At 43.0% G+C, this 20538-nt stretch overlaps 1 protein-coding gene across 1 annotated transcript; it reads left to right on the top strand.

Annotated features, from left to right (window-relative positions):
* The first annotated feature begins 614 nt into the window (after positions 1-614).
* LOC138872828 (uncharacterized) lies at positions 615-5147 on the top strand. The gene is made up of 3 exons (XM_070151246.1): positions 615-1646; positions 1963-2024; positions 4718-5147. The coding sequence occupies exons 1-3, from the start codon at positions 615-617 to the stop codon at positions 5145-5147; spliced, it is 1524 nt and encodes a 507-aa protein (XP_070007347.1).
* Positions 5148-20538: the final 15391 nt, after the last annotated feature.

The following is a 20538-nucleotide window of genomic DNA, read 5'->3' on the forward strand; positions in this document are numbered from 1 at the left end:
CCATTTTGTCTGGTCTGCAAAGATGGGGGTTCAGAGAGATGGGAGTTTTAAGATGAAGGCCAATGCGGTCCGCGGTCCTTTTTGTATGGATCGCAGTTGAAGCCACCGCGGGCCGCATCCGCAATCCATTTTGTGCAGTCTGCAAAGATGGGGGTTCAGAGAGATGGGAGTTTTAAGATGAAGGCCAATGCGGTCCGCGGTCCTTTTTGTGCGTTCTTCAGTTGAAGCCACCGCGGCCACGGTGCATTTTATGCGGCCCGCAGTGGCCAGATTTAGAGGATGATTAGTCAAACCAAGAAGCCTCATTGTAGTCCGTAGTGCATTTTATGCGGACCGTAGTACCTCGTCAGAGGTATTTTTGTCTAGAAAATTTAGGGGTCAGGGGTTGGGACGAGAGGAAAGAAGGGTAAGGGGAAAGAGGGAGATTGTAGATTGAGGATCGGGCGTGGAACATAGGCACGTTGACGGGTAAGTCTATTGAGTTGGCAAAGATTCTCTAGAAGAGAAAGGTTAATATAGCTTGTGTCTAGGAGACTAGGTGGGCAGGGACGAAGGCGAGGAATGCAGATGGGTATAAGTTGTGGTACTCTGGAGTCGTGAGGGGTAAGAATGGAATGGATATCTTGGTGGATTGGGATCTTAGAGAGTCTGTGGTTGAGGTTAGGCGAGTGAATGATAGGCTGATGTTTATTAAGTTGGTGATCGGTGAGTGCACCCTCAATGTCGTTAGCGCTTACGCGCAGCAAGCGGGCTTGGATGAAGAGGTTAAGAGGCGCTTTTGGGAGGGCTTAGACGAGATTGTGCATAGTATTCCACCTACTGAAAGGTTATTTATTGGAGGGGATTTTAATGGCCATATTGGGGCGGCTGCTAGTAGTTATCGTGAGGTGCATGATGGCTTTGGCTTTGGAGATAGGAATAGAGGAGGTACTTCGCTGTTAGACTTCGCTAAGGCTTTCGAGCTGGTGATTGCGAACTCGACTTTTCCAAAGAGGGAGGAGCATCTGGTCACTTTCCAGAGTTCGGTGGTGAAGACTCAGATCGATTACCTTCTCCTCAGAAGGTGTGATAGAGGGTTGTGCAAGGATTGCAAGGTTATCCCGGGAGAGACCCTCGCGACTCAGCATAGGCTCTTAGTGATGGACATCAACATTATGATGAAGAGGAAGAAGAGGTATGCTCGTGGACGACCGAGGATTAGATGGGGAGCTTTAACCAAGGATAAAGCCCGGGAGTTGGAGGGGAGGTTATCCGCTATGGGAGCTTGGAGGAGTAGTGGAGACGCGAGCACTATGTGGTCGACGACGGCGAACTATGTAAGAGAGGCGGCGAGAGAGGTGCTAGGTGTATCGAAGGGTTTTTCTTGCAGGCACCAAGGAGACTGGTGGTGGAATGACACAGTCCAAGGAAAAGTGGAGGCGAAGAAGGTAGCGTACACAAAGTTAGCTGGGAGCACAAGCGAGGAGGAGAGGAGTGTGAATAGAGAGAGGTACAAAGTGGCTAGGAAGGAGGAAAAACTGGCGGTCACGGAGGCTAAGAATGCAGTGTTTAGCCGTCTATACAAGGAATTAGGGGAGAAAGGCGGGGAAAGGAAGTTGTTTCGGCTGGCTAAAGCAAGGGAGAGGAAGGCCCGAGATCTGGACCAAGTAAGGTGCATCAAAGACGAGGATGGTAGAGTATTGATAGGAGAGTCCTAGATTAAGCAGAGATGGCGGACGTACTTTTACGGTCTTCTGAATGAGGAGGGGGACCGGGATATAGCGCTAGGGGACTTGGGGCATTCGAAGAGTCCCCAGGATTTTAGGTATTGCAGGCGCATTAAGGTGGAGGAGGTCGTGGGGGCATTACGTAAGATGAGTAGAGGTAGAGCGACTGGCCAGATGAAATTCCGGTTGAGTTTTGGAAGTGTGTGGGTAGAGCAGGATTGGAATGGCTGACTGGGTTGTTCAATGTAATTTTTAGGACGAAGAGGATGCCGGAGGAATGGAGGTCGAGTACAGTGGTACCGTTGTACAAGAACAAAGGTGATATCTAGTGTTGTAAGAATTATAGGGGTATCAAGTTACTTAGCCATACCATGAAAGTCTGGGAGAGGGTGGTGGAGGTGAGGGTGAGGAAGATGACGTCTATATCCAACAATCAGTTTGGGTTCATACCGGTCCGCTCCACTACGGAAGCTATCCACCTTATTAGGAGGTTGGTGGAACAGTACAGGGATAAGAAGAAGGATCTGCACATGATGTTTATTGACTTGGAGAAAGCGTATGATAAGGTTCCTAGGGAGGTGCTCTGGAGATGTCTTGAGGCGAAGGGCGTGTCGGTAGCCTACATACGAGCGATCAAGGACATGCATGATGGAGCTAAGACTAAGGTTAGGATGGTGGGACGCGACTCAGAGCATTTCCCGGTTGTTATGGGATTACACCAAGGCTCAGCGCTTAGCCCGTTCTTATTTGCCTTGGCGATGGATGCTTTGACACACCATATTCAAGGGGAGGTGCCATGGTGTATGTTATTTGCTGACGACATAGTTCTAATTGACGAGACGAGGGCCGGTGTTAACGAGAGATTAGAGGTTTGGAGATAGACTCTTGAGTCTAAGGGTTTCAAATTGAGCAGGTCTAAGACAGAGTACCTGGAATGCAAGTTTAGCGTTGAGTCGATAGATGTAGGCTGGGACGTGAGGCTTGGGCCACAGGTCATACCCAAGAGAGATAGCTTCAAGTACCTTGGGTAGATGATTCAGGGGGACGGAGAGATCGATGAGGACGTTACTCACCGCATAAGGGTGGGCTGGATGAAATGGAGGCTTGCATCTGGAGTCTTGTATGACAAGAAAGTGCCACCGATACTCAAAGGTAAGTATTATAGAGCTGTAGTTAGACCGGCCATGTTGTATGGGGCAGAGTGTTGGCCGGTTAAGAACTCCCATATCCAGTGAATAAAAGTAGCAGAGATACGGATGCTGAGGTGGATGTGCGGGCACACTAGGATAGACAAGATTAGGAATGAAGATATTCGGAAGAAGGTGGGTGTCGCCCCTGTGGATTACAAGATGCGGGAAGCGAGGCTTAGATGGTTCAGGAACGTGCAGAGGAGAAGCCTCGATGCACCGGTGAGGAGGTGTGAGCGGTTGGCCATGGTGGGTATGAGAAGAGGTAGATGGAGACCTAAGAAGTATTGGGGAGAGGTGATCAGGCAGGACATGGCACGACTGCACATTTCCGAGGACATGGCCCTTGATAGGAAGGCCTGAAGGTCAAGCATTAGGGTTGTAGGATAGGGGTAGTAAAGCTTTCCTTACTTCATTCCGGGGGTGAGGCGGGGTTGGATTAGGGTTGGTCTTAGATGGCTGCAGTTTATGTTGGACCCACATTATTTTTGTTATTTGTCTTAGCCCCGGACCTTAGATTATGGTTACTGTTATTGCATGTCATTCATCTTTCAGTTTTTATGTGTATGTTACTATTACTGTTTCTATTGGAGTTACTAATGAATTCTCTCCTTTTGTTTTTTTAACTTTATTTTCGTCTTTCTGAGCCGAGGGTCTATCGGAAACAGCCTCTCGGCCCCTATCGGGGCAGGGGTAAGGTCTGCGTACACATTACCCTCCCCAGACCCCACTATGTGGGATTTTACTGGGTAGTTGTTGTTGTAAAATTCAGCCTAGTATAAATACGTTCTTTTCACATTTTTAGGGTATCTTTTGTAATCTGTTTGAGACCAGAGCACGTGAACGACTGTATTACACTATTTTGAGTAATTTGTAGCTAGTTTAACACTGATTCTTCTTTATATTAGTTTGTAATTAAATCATATGGGTTATTTTTCATCTATTTCTCTGTTTTCTTCCATTATTATGAGTAGCTAGACCCATTAGCTAGGGTTGTGGCTCAACCCTATTGTGGGTATTTGATGGGTCTTTTGGTTTAAGGCTTAGATGTTTATGGGTAGTTGATATTTGGACTGATTTGTGTTTTTTCATGTTAAATTAGTGGTTGCAAACACTAATTTGTACCTATTTGACTTGGGCTCTTCTTGAGAAAGAGAGTTTGAGTCTAGGAAAATCAATCCAACAAGGAACTGGAATGTAATCAAGAGATTGATAGCCCCAATTAAAGGGTTAAACCTAAAGATAGTAATACCCGACTTGAGCCTATATTGCTTGTACAGTTTTGACACCCAATTGGTCTTGAGAAAATCAATTAGGACAAAGTCACTCAAGCTACCGAGAGGTATAAAGTGAGTAATTTCGTGCATTGGTTATATCGCAATCCCCAACATAACTTCTTTGCCTTAGGCTTTAGATCCCGTCGAGTATCCATCTAGGAGAAAGTCACTTCCCTAGTGCCTCTTTAATTATTTAGAAAACCTTACAAGCAATCATTCTTAGTTTAATTTAGCTTATCATTAGCATAAATATTAGAAGTAATAACCAACCAAAAGATGATTGGAAGAGTAATTAAGAGCACTACGCATTTCTAATTTAGATAGGAATCTAATTCCCACTTATATCTCCATGTGGATTCGATCCCGACCATCTCGGGTAAAAGCTGCTTCGACCGCTCTTGCCACTTTGTACTGGTATAGGGTTGGATCCAATCACTTTTTGGCGCCATTGCCGGGGGGCTAACGGTTTTGGCTATCTATCTAAATAGTTTTGTGTATTGCTCTTCTTTCCTTCTGCGTTACTAATTTGTGTGTGTCGCAAATTCAGATACAAAATGGCAGCAAACAACATACCTCTTGGAGATCTTCCATCGGGGGAGGAGGTAGATGACAATATTGATGATGAGGTTCCTATTGTACCTCAAAGACAAAGGAGAGGCCGTCAGGCCAATGATCATATTCCAGACCCTCCCCCGCCACCTCCAAGAGTGGCTCCTCAAGTGCTTCCCAACCAAGGATATGCTAGTGCAATTGTCCCACTCCGGATCTGGGCGGGCAATTTTCAAATTACAAATGTGATGTTGACATTGTTGGAGCAGCGAGGTTATTTCACGGGTGCTCCAATCAGAATACTTACAAATATCTCAAGGGTTTCGTGGATACCTGTTGGGGGAGAAAACAAACTAATGTGTCAAAGATGCACTTCAGTTGGGATTATTCCCTTTCTCACTTATAGGGAAGGCATTGGATTGGATTGAACGACTTCCCAACCATTCCATACTACTTGGGATGAGTTGGCAGATAAATTTATTGCAAAGTTTTTCTCGCCGGGGCACATGACAACATTAAGGGATGAGATATTAGCTTTCAAGAAAGATCCCACCGAACCATTACATGAGATATGGGAGAGATATAGAACCATGGTAAAGGAATATCCCAATAATGATATGACTGAGGCAATGATACAACAGACATTCTACCGGGGCATTAACACAACAAATCAGCGCATAGTGAACCAACTTGCTGGGGGTAATTTCATGAAGTTGTCTTATGATGAGGCTTGTGACATTCTTGATGAGATGGCTGACACGTCCTCCGCTTGGCAAAGTATAGCCAATGTGCCCCAAGGTGACCCCACTGTCATCCACTTGCACAAAGAGCTCTATGATGATGGGAAGGCAATAGCATAGCTGACAACAACAATGAACCAGCTAGTAAAGGCACAGTTACAGCAGGTTTAAAATCCACGCCAAGTGAATGCTATGGAGGGTGTCAACATGCTAGTGAACAAAAGAAAACAAAGAGGTCAACAGAACCAAGGGAGTTCGGATTAATATGACAATTATAGTGGTGGATTCTAAGATGATGGTTATGATGGGCAGAATGAAGAGGTGCAATATGTGAACAATTATTAGGGACAAAGGGGCAATTCTTCCAACCAACAACAATGGAGAACCCAAGGCAACCGGGGCAATCAACAACAACAAGGGAATAGTAATTGGGGGAACAACAACCAAAATTTCAATTGGGGCAATCTGAACAACAATTAGAACAATCAGGGTACTTGGAATGGCAATAACAACAACTGGGGTGGTAACAACAATCAGGGAGGTTGGAACAATGGCAATCAAGGAAATCAGGGGCAAGGCTTTCAAAGGCCCCCAATGTATTAACAACCGAACAATCCACCCCCATTTATTTTCCAAGGTCCTAGTTCTTCCAACAATGAAATGGGGAGAATTTAAATGGTGTTTGAATAGATGATGAAAAAGAATGCGGACTCTGATGCTCAGTTGGCTTCCCACAATACTTCAATCGAAAACTTGGAGGTTCAATTAGGTCAAATCTCACAATCCTTGAATACTCAACCTAAGGGGCTCTACCAAGTGATACGGTAGTGAACCCAAAGGGTATATTAACAATTTCAGGCATGTAATGGCGGTACTACAAGAAGTGGACGAGGCGGTGATATGAATGCCCCCAAACAAAAAGAAATTTTGAGTGATGAAGTTGAGTTGCAAGAAAATGAGATTCCTTTGGTGGTTAAAAATATGATTGATGAGAACGTGAATGAGGAAGTGAGGATTGATATCCAAGGTGCCGATTTGGAAACTCAGAATGACGTGAACCCGTCTAGGGAACACATAATAGACATGCCGGAAACATTTGTGCCTAAAGCCAAGGCTCCTTTGCCAAGGCCACCTCCACCTTATCCTCAAAGGCTCACGAAGAAGAAAAATGAGAATCAGTTTAAGAAGTTTATTGACATGATGAAGAGCTTATCCATTAATGTGCCTTTGGTGGAGGCTCTAGAGCAAATGTCGTGTTATGCTAAATTCATGAAGGACTTGGTGACAAAGAAAAGATCCATGTATTGTCAAACTATGAAGATGACCCACCAAGTTAGTGCAATAGTGCACTCAATGGCCCCGAAGCTAGAAGATCCCGGTGCTTTCACCATTCCTTGCACCATTGGGAGTGCGGACTTTGCAAAAGCTCTATGTGATTTGGGGGCAAGTATCAACTTGATGCCCTACTCAGTTTTTAAGACTTTGGGTATTGGGAAATCGAGGCTGACTTCCATGAGATTGCAAATGGCGGATAGAACTATGAAGAGACCATTGGGTATTATTGATGATGTTCTTGTCCGGGTGGACAAATTTATCTTGCTAGTTGATTTTGTGATCTTGGATTGTGAGGTAGATTATGAGGTTCCAATCATATTGGTAAGACCTTTCCTTGCTATTGGAAGGCCTTAGTTGATGTGGAAGCAGTGGAACTCACCTTCCGAGTGGGAGATAAGAAAGTGGTCTTTCATGTGTGCAAGTCAATGAAGCAGCCCAACAGTTCTGAAGTGTGCTCTTTTGTGGACCTTGTCACGGAAGTGATAGTTGATGATACTAGTGCAATGATCAATGTGGAGGACCCTCTAGAGGTAGTATTGTTGAATCTTGATGTAAATAAGGATAAAGTCCGAGTGGAGTGTGGGAATGCTTTACATGGAATGAGCTCTTACTCTTATAAGCCTCAGAAACTCTCTTTGGATCTAGAGAATAGGAAGACCCCACTAACAAAGCCTTCAATCGAGGAACCTCTATTGCTGGAGTTGAAGTCGTTGCCTCCACACCTCAGGTATGAGTTCTTAGGCCCTAGTTCAACTTTTCCAGTTATTCTTTCCTCTTGTCTTACTAACTTGCAGGTTGATGCCACATTGGCGGTGCTCCAAAAGCGGAAGAAGGCAATTAGATGGACCTTAGCTGATATTCAGGGGATAAGCCCCACATTCTGTATGCACAAGATTATTCTAGAAGATGATGCAAAGCCCTCCTTGGAACATCAAAAGAGGTTGAATGAGGCAATTCAAGAAGTTGTGAAAAAGGAGGTGATCAAGTGGTTGGATGTCAGGGTTGTGTACCCTATCTCTGATTGCTCTTAGACTTCGCCGGTGTAATGTGTGCCGAAGAAGGGTGGTATGACTGTGGTTACCAATGCACAAAATGAGTTGATTCCTACCAAGACCGTCACCGGGTGGAGGGTATGCATGGATTACCACAAGTTGAATAAGGTGACCCGCAAGGATCACTTTCTATTGCCCTTTCTTGATCAGATGTTAGATCGACTTGCTGGGCGTGCCTTCTACTGTTTCTTGGATGGGTATTTTGGGTACAACCAAATTTTAATTGCTCCGAAAGATCAGGAGAAGACCACATTCACTTGTCCATATGGCACCTTTGCCTTTTCTAGGATACCTTTTGGGTTGTGTAATGCACTTGCTACATTTCAATGGTGTATGATGGCCATTTTTACCGATATAGTGGAAGATATTTTGGAGGTGTTCATGGACGACTTTAGTATTGTGGGTGACTCGTTTGATGAATGTTTGAAAAATCTTGATAGAGTGTTGGCCCGTTATGAAGAAACCAATCTTGTTCTTAATTGGGAGAAATACCACTTCATGGTTGAGGAGGGCACAGTTCTTGGGCATAAAATTTCAAAGCATGGTATAGAGGTGGACAAAGCAAAAGTTGATGTGATTTCAAGTCTCCCTCCCCCTACTTCTGTCAAGAGAGTTAGAAGTTTTCTTGGGCATGCGAGGTTCTATCAGAGATTTATCAGTCTTTTCGAAGGTAGTGAATCCCTTATGCAAGTTATTGGAAAAAGATGCCAAGTTTGTGTTCTATGAGAGATGTATGCAAGCCTTTGAACTTCTCAAGCACAAGTTGACCACCACTCCTATTATTACCTCACCCAATTGGAGCTTACCTTTTAAGCTCATGTGTGACGGGAGTGATGTTGCGGTCGCGGCAGTCTTGGGTCAAAGAGTGAACAAAATATTTCGTCCGGTGTATTATGCGAGCAAGACAATGAATGATGCTCAAGTGAACTACACGGTGACTGAGAAAGAGCTTTTGGCTATTGTGTTCGCAATGGAGAAATTTCGGCCGTATCTCATGGGTGCCAAGGTCATAGTTCATACCGATCATGCCGCACTCAGGTACTTGATGACGAAGAAGGATTACAAAGCTAGACTGATGCGATGGGTCTTGTTACTTCAAGAGTTTGATTTGGAGATTGAGGACCGGAAGGGTAGTGAAAACCAAGTGGCGGACCACTTGTCCCACTTGGAGGAGGAGGGGAGGCCTCGTGATGGCTAGAGAACAATGATTCATTTCCCGGTGAGCATCTCCTTTATATGTCGGTGAATGGTATGCCATGGTTTGCGATTTCCTTGTGACTGGTATAATCCCATGCGAGATCTCTTCTAACTAAAGGAAGAAGCTCAAACGGGATAGTTTGGACTTCTATTGGGATGAGCTGCAATTGTTCAAGATCTGCACGGATGGTATGATCCGAAGGTGTGTCCCGGAGGAGGAGAAATTGAGTATCTTAGAGGCTTGTCATTACTCTCCCTATGGTGGCCATCATATCGGGGCGAGGACGGCTTCAAAAGTTTTTAGTTGTGGGTTTTATTGGCCAACTTTGTACAAAGATGCAAGTGAATTTGTGAATAGGTGCGACGAATGTCAAAGAGCGGGTGGAATTTCGAAGTAAGATGAGATGCCTCTCAATACCATTCTTGAAGTTGATATTTTTTATGTATGGGGCATTGATTTTATGGCCCCGTTTGTTAGCTCGTGTGGGAACACATACATTCTTGTGGCGGTTGACTATGTTTAAAAGTAGGTTGAAGCCGTGGCTTTACCCAACAATGAGGCACGGAGTATTGTTGCGTTTCTCAAGAAGAGGATTTTTACTAGGTTTGACACTCCTCGTGCAATCATAAGTGATGGGGGGGTCTCATTTTTGTAATAGAGCTTTTGACACTTTTCTTGAAAAGTATGGTGTCAATCACAAAGTTTCTACTCCTTATCATCCTCAGGCGAGTGGCCAAGTTGAAGTCTCAAACAGGGAAATCAAGAGTACATTGTCAAAGACGGCCGATGCAAATAGGACCGATTGGTCAAAGAAGTTAGATGATGCTCTATGGGCTTATAGGACTGCTTACACGACTCTGATTGGTATGTCTCCATATCGATTGGTGTTTGGGAAAGCTTGCCATCTACCGGTTGAGTTAGAGCACAAGGCCATGTGGGCTTTGAGGAAGCTGAATCTTGAATGGGATGTGGCAGCAAATCTTCGTGTGGAGTAGCTTAATGAACTTGATGAATTCCGATTCCATGCCTATTCCACTTCGTCCTTGTATAAGGACAAAATGAAGTACCTTCATGATAAGTATGCTCGTGGCAAGGAGTTCAAAGTGGGTGATTTGGTTCTCTTGTTTAATTCTCGGTTACATCTATTTTCGGGAAAGCTTAAGTCGAAATGGAGTGCACCTTTTGAAGTGGTGTTTGTGACTCCGTTTGGTGCACTTGACTTGAAGAACAAAAATAGGGTGATTTTCAGAGTTAATGGGCACAGGGTCAAGCACTACCTGGGCAAGATTGATGACGTCCACGTGGTGGCACTGCTCCATCTAAAGTGATTTGATGGTAACCTGCATTGTGCCGCGATGTTAAATCAGGCGCTTCTTGGGAGGCAACCCATGTGTCTTTCTTTTTATTTTTCTTTGATTTTCTTTGTAGTATAGGATTTGCTTTTGGACTAACTGGTTGTGAGATGTGTGTAGGATTGTTTTGATGCAGTGCAGGACCGAGTTGGAAAAAATGTGCACTCTCTGAAGTTTGCACTGCGGCCGCAAAGGCCTTAGTGCGGGGCAACATTTTAATGCGGTCCGCAGAGTTAATTGGTCAAAAATGGGGTTCTCTGAAGTTTTCCACCGCGGCCGCAATGCAATTTGTGCGGTCCGCGGTGGACCACTACGGCCGCATAGCATTTCTTGCGGTCCGTAGTGAGCGTCTCTCCAATGCTTCATGTTTCTGAGTACCACAGACCGCGGTGCCATTTTGTGCGGTTTGCGATGGATAGGTACAATGGGTCCCAGGTTCTTTTTCTATAAATAGGACCTCAGGCCCTCATTTAAAACTTTTTGATCCTTTGCTCTCAACAGTAAGAAAGCATTGTTCATCCAAGACCTAATTGCACAAATTCAAATCTGTTTCTCAATCATCTATGTTGCATCTCACTATTGGTAATTTTAATTTTTTTCTTAGTTTTTAACTTTGTGTTGTTTTCTTTTAATTAGTTAGTTGTAGTTCTTCTTCTTCCCTTTTCTTTAAATTTGTAGCGTAGGTTTGCTTAATATGCTTATATTAGGGTTAATCAGTGGCAAATAGTGATTGAACACCTAAGGCATCAATAACATGTGAAAATTAGGCTAAAAATGTGAAGAAATTGAAACCATCGGTTGGTATTACTGCTTGTGGTTTACCGCGGTCCGCGGTGGATTTATTGCGGTCTGCAGTGCTTCTTCACGGTCTGCAGTGCCATTTTGTACGGACCGCGTTGGTGAAACTTCAGCAAGTTGAAAATTGAGAACCGCGGCCGCAGTGGATTTTTTGCGGTCTGCGATGCCTTAATGCGGACCACGATACCATTTTGTGTGGTCCACAATGGCCTTTATCAGAGAGTAGGTAGTCTGACTCCCACCTTAATGCGGACCGCGGTGCTATTTTGTGTGGTCCGCGGTGGTCCCTTTGCGGACGCACTACATTTTTTGCGAACCAGAGTATGTTGTCTGCAGCTATTGTCTTCTATTTTCTGCAATTATCTCATTCATTGATTCTTCTGATACTGTGATACTAACAAGGTTCAACTGAATTCCACTTGCACAAAATGGTTAAATCACAAGGCGGTGGTGATAAACAGAAAGGCAAAGGAGAGTCCTCCCTAGGTAGGGAATGAGGCATGATCAAATTGACCCCACAAGTTCGGCAATCAATTAAGGACACCAAAAAGTCTATAAGGGCTGCAGATAGAGCTTCTTCCCATTCGAGAAGTGAGTATGTCCCCTCCCGGGAGGCATCCGACTTCGAGTCAGTGCCGAAGTATGTTCCTAATTGGCCGGAAAGGCGAAGATTGAGAGATACACCTCCAGGCTCCTACTGCTCAAGCTTCAGTGGCAATTTCTTCTGAGTCATCTGAGGGCTTGATCGCAGCCAACTCCACACTACTAAAAAGTAGGAAGAGAGAGTCGCAATAGCTTTTACCTGATATGAGGGTCGGGATCGATTTCCACAGGGAGCTAGGAATGGAGTCGAGTATCTATCTAGACTAGAGTTGTGTAATTGTTCCAAATGTCACTTCCATACATTTTTGGGTTTTTGATTATAAATTACTATTATCAAACTATTAATTGAAACTAGATTATGCTACGAGATAATTGCTAAGTTGTATCTAATGAGAAGAAGGGCACTAGGGTCGTGACATTACCTAGGTGGCTAATTGACGGGTAGATGTTACTAAGGTTCGATTTACATAATTGGGGCTTATGTTATAACCATTGCACAATTTTACCCACTCTCACACCTCTCAGTAGAGAGAGTGATTTTGCCCAATTGACTCTCTCGAGACCAAATGGGTAGGCAAATTAGCTCAAGCAACTAGGTTTCAAGTTGGGTAATTACTCTCTCGAGGTTTAACCCTTTAATTGGGACTATAAATTCTCTTGAGTCCATCCCAATTCCTTGTTGGGTCAATTTTGGAGACTTAGGCTCTCTTTCTCAAGAAGAGCCAAGTCAATTTAGCACAAACCAGTGTTTGCAACCACCAATTCATAGATTAAACCATAAAATTGACCCAAATAACAAACATCCATAGCCAATCTAACAATAGATGGCAACACCCATCAATTACCCACACTAGGGTTGAGCCACAACCCTAGCTAATGAGTTTAGCTACTCATGCTTGAAGGAGAAAATAGAGAAATAGATAAAGAACAAGGCATATTAATTAAATGCTAAATTAAAATAAAAGAATCTATCATTAATTTGAAGCTAAGATGCCAAAAATGGCTACAGATGAGGTTCCCACGAGCGCAGCTCAGTTCTAGATATATCAGATAACCTAAAAATGGTAAAATGTTCTATTTATATTAGGCTGGAAAAATTGGACAAAAATACCCCTGCGGGGTCAGTGCGGGCTGCATAAAATGGACCGCGGCCGCACTAGGCTCTTGGACTTCAATTCTGGGCTCTCTTAACTTGGGCTCCGCGGACCGCGTAGAATGGACCGCGGCCGCTAAGGCAGCTGGCGCGGTCCGCACAATCATGACCGCGGATCGCATGGCTTGAACTTTGGCATTTTCCATCTCTCTGAATATCTCTTCCACGGACCGCACAAAAAGGTAGTGCGGCCGCAGAACCTTCATCGCGGATCGCACAATGTGAATTGAGGTCGCGTTGCCTGAAGCCTGGTTTTGCCATCTCTCTGAATCACCTAGTGAGGCCGCATTCGACTTTGTGTGGTCCGCACTAGGCTTGTTTGCCCTCAGTTTACTTTGTCTTTGATAGTTGAGTAGGTTTCACTCCTTTTGAGCCGATCTTTGACATTTCGTCATTTTGTCGATCAAACCTGCAATCAAGCACAACTTATGAGCCTTTTAGGACTATTTTGTAATAATTTATAATCAAAGCATAGGCAAGAAGGAGCATGAAACTCGTTAATATCCCTACTTATCAGGGCTCAGCTGAGAGCGGTGATGATGTTTCTTCTACCTCACCTACAGCTTCAACACCCGGTGAGGATCCCATAGAAGAAGAAGGAGGGGGTGAGCCCCAAGTAGGAGGGGTGGCTAGAACCAGAAAACTGGAAGCTTGGCAAGATAGGTTTGTCCGTGAAGTGGCATACCATAAGTTCAGAGAATGGTGGCCCGAGAGGAAGTTAATACCTGAACGGAGATTCATTAACAAGGACCTTTTGCCTCACAACCCAAATGTGTAGAGGCAATTCAGAGAGAGGCCGGGCTGGGACTATTTCACAGGCAATGTTGAGTATGCAAATGAGCACTTGGTGAAGGAGTTTTGCACTAATGTTGCCCACATCAAAAATGACACTAAAGTGACCAAGGTGCAAAATTTGAAAGTAAAGTTTGATGGGAAAACAATCAATGACTACTTGAGTTTTTTTGGAGGAGGATGAAGCATTATACTTAGAAAAGGTAGCTTTGGGGGAGGATGCCCATCCGTGGTTAGCAGAGTACTTGTCAATCCCAGGTACCACCCCAGCATGGTTGACAGCGGGAGTCAAAATATTGAGGAGAACCCTAAACTTTGAGGCAAAAGGGTAGGAGACATTTGTTTGCAGCAGGCTAGACCCCACCACTCATGAGAACTCTCTTCCTATCTTTCGGGCAATTTTGGTAGATTCTATCATGGCGGGGTACCCGATTAACATCGAAAATGTTATGTCCAGGGTAATCACACGGGTGGTCAACGAAGGTGATAGATCATACCCCTTCCCAAATTTCCTGACTATGTACTTTGAGGATCAGGATGTAGAAAAAAGGAGATTCGATGTGAAGTGAAACCGAAGGCACCCTTTTCCTGGTACAACCTACAGGGTGATGACAACCCCAAAGGCAAATATCCTAAAAACAAATCCACTACTTCTATTGGCCAGTCTGAAGTGCCAGTAGTAGTAGTAGCTCCTACTCAGCCTCCTTCAGCTACCCCAAATATGGCCCCAGGTCCCTCTACTACCACCCTAAATATCCCCTCCTCTTCAGCCTACCCATTGACTGCCTACCGTCCAAACCAGACCCTTGCCAGTATCAACAACTAGATGCATCCAACCACTTCTAAGCTGTTTGTACTTTCTACCTTGGTGGCAGCCCAGTCGGTACCCTCTCAGCCACAGGTCTCACAGTCAGTGGAGGACACTCTCAAGAAGCTTTTGGACAATCAGAAAAAAGCTCCTAGAGAACCAACAGTTGATATTTTAGGCTGTCGGTACATATGGAAAAGCATTGAAGGAGCTTACCAAAGAAACAAAAAAGTTGAGAAAGACTCGGGCATCAAAGGAGTCGGTGAAAGAGTTAAGGGTGTAGGTAGAGAAATTGAAGGCTGATCCCTTGCCTTTGGAGCTTTTATTGCATGACCCGGCTCTAATAGCCCATCCTGAACCGGAGCAGGAGGTGAAGAGGCCAACAAAGAGGAAGAGGGTGATTCTCCGTGCTGATGATGTTGTGATAGAGTTGGAGGACCCACAAGGAGGTTCTTCTAGCCAACCTCAGGCCCCAGTGCAGTCCTAGGACCCAGTACAAGCTCAGGATCCAGTGCAGACGCAGATTACAGGGATCCAGTCACAGTTTCCTGAGCATTCTGAGGACCCAAGGACCCAGGCTCATGATCCCATGCAGACAGAGGGCCAATAGGGAGTTTCTCTTTACTCTCTATCTTTTCTTGATCTTATTTTGGTTAGTTAGCATTGAGGACAATGCTAGCTTTCATTTGAGGGGGTATCCATATTTGGATGATTTGGGTTGTATATATGACACTATTTTTTTATTATTATTATGCTTTCTTTTGACTTTTGGTATGTACATAATTTTACCATTTTAGTTCACTTTTCGTACTTTGCAACTTTGGTCTGTATATAAAGTTACTTTCTGATGTATATATTTATTCCCCCTTATGTATATTCATCTAAATCCCCTCTTGTACATATTCATTCTACTTTTCGCATTTTTTCTTTCATAGCTTCTTACTTCACTTTAGAAGCTTCTTATTTTGAGTTTTTGCGTTCAATAAGCCTTTGATTTTCTTAATGCCACGGTTCTTTCCAAAGGTGGAGTTTGTGTGAACCGGGTGGCTCTTCCCAATGATGGATGGCATAACAACCTTCTTAAGGGTTTGAGTCTATTTTCTTTTTATTTTTTGTGTAAATAGTAGCTATTGAGTAATGGTGCCTCAAGCAAAGCTTCACTTGGGCCTAACATATTTGCCTTTGTTCCTATGGTCAAAAATAAATTGTTGTGTATAGGATAGTGAAAGTTGTGACCTTGAGACTCTTGTGTTGGCCAATAATCATAAAGTAGTTTTTCGGGACCATTGTGTTGCTCAAATCTTAGCTAAAGTTGTTATGGGCCCCCGACTCGATCTATTTAGCAATCCTATAGCTTGTGTGGTGAGAATTTGAATTGCACGTCCAAGTCCCGTGCCATTAGTCTAGAACTTGCCCTGAATGTTTGTCTAGGCAAAATCCTAAGTGTAGTTTGACTTGAGAAGTGATTATAGGCTCTCCTTGATCCAAATAATATCTTGAAAACTTCCATAGCCTACCAATGATGCTATCCCTAATCAACACTTTTGAGCCATAGACCTTTTTCTTTCAAAGACCATGATACAAGCCTTTACCCGTTCTAAAAATACCTTCTCTTAGCACCCGATCTTTCCTTAGCACAAGGCAAAAACGTAAGTTTGGGGGGGGGGAGACGAGGAAGGCAACAAAGTGGTAAAATATACAAAATGAATAAAAGGAAATGCAATGAAAAAGAAAGAAAATCAAAAAGTCAAAAAGAATGATCAATGTGGAAAAAAATGAAGGGATTCAATAAAAGTAAAGAGATGAAAGATGTGGAAAGTTGAGAAAGGAGAAAAAGGTTTGAAATGAACAAGAAAGAGTGACAGTGTGTCTCTTTAACCAATAAGAAAGAAGTTAATGACTCAAAAAGTCAAGAGAATGTGTGCTAAAATGAAGCAAATGAAGTGCTTAAGGGAAAATGGAACCTACTTAGACCAAATATTTCCTACCCTTAACCAAAAGCCTTCACTATATCTCCACAAAAGCTTTATATGATCTTGAGTTGAATGAAGCTTACATTAGTGGTGACTCACATAAGGGGCAAGCTTATGGTACTTAGAGTCGGACTTGTGACCTTTCTTTGAGAGAGATGAGTGTGTTTCCACTATCCTCATTCTGAGTGTTACAATCTAAAAGTGAGGTTTGCTTAGGGAGAGTTAAGGATGTATGAGTTTAGTTCCATAATGACCAAAGTAGTAGAAAGAGTTTCCTTAGTGGGTTGAGTCAACTCTTGATGATCTTGTGTCGCACTAAAATTAACCATGGTGCTTAGAAGATCGAATGTTGTTAATGATTCATTTGAATTGAGGGCAATTGTTAGTCCCAATTGATGCTAGATGAGGTCACTTTAGGTCAACTGAATTTTCTTGGATTTACAATTAAGGAGGTCGGTCTTATTTTGTTTGCTTGAGGACAAGCAAAAGCTTAAGTTTGGGGGAGTTGATAACTAGGGATTATAGTTCATTTTACACTCCTTTTTACTTGAGTTTTGATTAAAAATGTATACAAAATAGTTCCAAAGGCTTACATGTTGTACTTGTTTGCAGGGTTTGGTAAAAAAGGTGACAATTAGTCAAAACCAGTTCAAAAAGGAGTGAAACATGCACAAGTACCAAGAACAAGTCAAAGCACAGTTGCAACAGACCCACCGCAACCACAAGCCATTTAGTATAGTTTGCAGTGAATAGATTCAGAGAGGTGCACTTTTGGGAGCCTAAGGCAATGCAGTCAGTGGAGGCTTTTGTACGGTCGCAGTAGCCTCTTCGCGGCCGCAATCCATTTTGTATGGTCCGCGAAGATGGGGGTTCAGAAAGTTGGGAGTTTTAAGATGAAGACCAATGCGGTCCGCGGTCCTTTTTGTGCGGACCGCAGTTGAAGCCACCGCAGTCCTGGTGCATTTTATGCGGCCCACGGTGGCCAGATTCAAAGGATGATTAGTCCAGCCAAGAAGCCTCATTGCGGTCCGCGATGTATTTTATACGGACCGCAGTACCTCGTCAGGGGTATTTTTGTCCAGAAAATTCAGCCTAGTAAAAATACGTTCTTTTCACATTTTTAGGGTATCTTTTGTAATCTGTTGGAGACCAGAGCACGTGAACGGCTGTATTAGGCTATTTTGAGTAATTTGTAGCTAGTTTAACACTGATTCTTCTTTATCTTAGTTTATAATTAAATCATATGGGTTATTCTTCATCTATTTCTCTGTTTTCTTCCATTATTATGAGTAGCTAGACCCATTAGCTAGGGTTGTGGCTTAACCCTAGTATGGGTATTTGATGGGTATTTTGATTTAAGGCTTAGATGTTTATGTATAATTGATATTTGGACTGATTTATATTTTCCATGTTGAATTAGTGGTTGCAAACACTAATTTATGCCTATTTGACTTGGGCTCTTCTTGAGAAAGAGAGCTCGAGTCTAGGAAAATCATTCCAACAAGGAATTGAGGTGTAATCAAGAGATTGATAGCCCCAATTAAAGGGTTAAACCTAGAGATAGTAATACCCGACTTGAGCATATATTGCTTGCACAATTTTGACACCCAATTGGTCTTGAGAAAGTCAATTAGGGTAAAGTCACTCAAGCTACCGAGAGGTATAGAGTGAGTAATTCCGTGCGTTGGCTATATCGCGATCTCCAACATAACTTCTTTGCCTTAGGCTTTAGATCCCGTCGAGTATCCACCTAGGAGAAAGTCACTTCCCTAGTGCCTCTTTAATTATTTAGAAAACCTTACAAGCAATCATTTTTAGTTTAATTTAGCTTATCTTTAGCATAAATATTAGAGGTAATAACCAACCAAAAGATGATTGAAAGAGTAATTAAGAGCACTACGCATTTCTAGTTTAGATAGGAATCTAATTCCCACTTCTAGCTCCCTGTGGATTCAATCCCGACCATCTCGGGTAAAAGCTGCTTCGACCTCTCTCGCCACTTTGTAGTGGTGTAGGGTTGGCTCCGATCAAGCCACCCACAGGTAGCACTATTCGGTAAATTATCAAAACTTTTAGGTTAACTAACAATAAGGCCGAGTACAAGGCCATAATTGCAGGTCTCGAGCTAGCTAAAAGCTGTTAGATCTAATTTTAATAATAAAAATAATATATTTGCTCTTTGTATAGGAACTCTTGGATAGCTTTCAAGATTGGCGAAATCAATCAGCAATGATCAAGGAATGTATGGATTGATATATAAGATTGACGGAATATATCAGAAGACATCAAGGAAAAGAGATGCAATTAAACGAAGAAGAAATCAATCAGAGGATACTGACGGGATCAATCAAAGCTAAACTAAAGGAATCAAATAAATCAAGATCCCGCCGAAAATTCAACCAAGTGTCTAAATATGGAGGATCAAGATTCTTGGCTCTCACACAAGGAAAACCTTTACAGCCTCTTGTTCAAAAGAGTCGTTGCAGAACAGTTTTATTCTTGGAAAGGATCAATCTCTTTCCAAGGATCAAGCCTCTTGGGTTGGAAAATCCTTCCAGAATTCAAGCCTCTCTCAAAGTATTTAAACTTGTAATCACACCTTAACTATCATACCTTGATCGAACCAAACACCCTCTCTTTTTTCTATTGCAAACAAACATTGTAGCTCTCTAAGACCTGCTGTGTAACAAGTTAGAGAAGAAAGATAGAACAACACTGGTGAGGCATTGTATCAAAAGAGACGAGTGATATAGGAACTGAGATATCACACTATTCTCCTTGTACTCGAAGAAACTCATTCACTGAAAAGAACTCCCTTGCAACCCAAGGGGACTAGACTAAGATTCACATTAAATCTGAACCAGTATAAAAATTCTGGTGTCTTTAGTTCCTGCATTTAATTTCAGCATCTTATATTCTGTTGTTACTACTGTCAGCTTATTACATCTAGTCTACTAATTAAAAAACTAGTCAACTAACAGCAATTAATTTTAAAAATAAACAATTCACCCCCCTCTTGTACTTTCAAAAGCTTGAGGGCAGAAGTCATCGAAGCCAAGTGTGACACTTTATTGGTGGTGAACCAAGTAAACAAAATCTTTGAAGTTCGAGAGGATAGAATGCAAAGGTATTTGGACAAGCTATAGGTAACTTTTCACCGCTTCAAGGAGTGGACTCTAGATCATGTACCTGGGGAACAGAATAGTGAGGCCGATGCACTTTCAAATTTGGGATCATCAGTTGAGGAAGACGATATTATCCCGGGGACTGTCGTCCAGTTATCGAGATCTGTGATCGAGGAGGGTCATGCCGAGATAAACTCTACAAGCTTGACCTGGGATTGGATGAATAAATATATTGAATATTTAAAGAACGAAAAGCTCCAATTGGACCCTAAAGAGTTGAGGGCCCTACGAACCAAAGCTTCCTGATTCACGTTGGAGGAAGATGGAACATAATACAGAAAGACGTTTGATGGACCATCAACGGTATGTTTAGGTCCAGGTGACACCGATTATGTATTATAAGAGGTCCACGAAGGCACTTGTAGGAATCACTCCGGCGCTGAATCTTTGATTCACAAAATTATTAGAGCAAGGTACTACTGGGATAGCATGGAAAAAGACACTAAGGAGTTTGTTCGAAAATGTGATAAATGTCAAAGGTTTGCACCTATGATCCATCAACCCGGAAAGCAACTTCATTCAATCCTATCCCCATGGCCATTAATGAAATGGGGGATGGATATTGTCGGCCCTTTGCCAACGGCCCCAAGTAAAGCTAAAATTTATTTTGTTTGTGACTAACTACTTTTCTAAATGGGAAGCACAGACCTTCGAGAAGGTTAGGAAAAAGAAGTTATAGACTTCATATGGGACCACATCGTGTGTCAATTCGGGATACTTGCTGAAATCGTATGTGACAATGGAAAGCAATTCATCGGCAGCAAGGTAATGAAGTTCCTCGAAGAATACAAAATAAAAAGAATCTTATTGTCACAACCCGAATTTCCCAC

The sequence above is a fragment of the Nicotiana sylvestris genome, chromosome 7 (assembly GCF_000393655.2).
Source record: "Nicotiana sylvestris chromosome 7, ASM39365v2, whole genome shotgun sequence".
Taxonomy (NCBI): domain Eukaryota; kingdom Viridiplantae; phylum Streptophyta; class Magnoliopsida; order Solanales; family Solanaceae; genus Nicotiana; species Nicotiana sylvestris.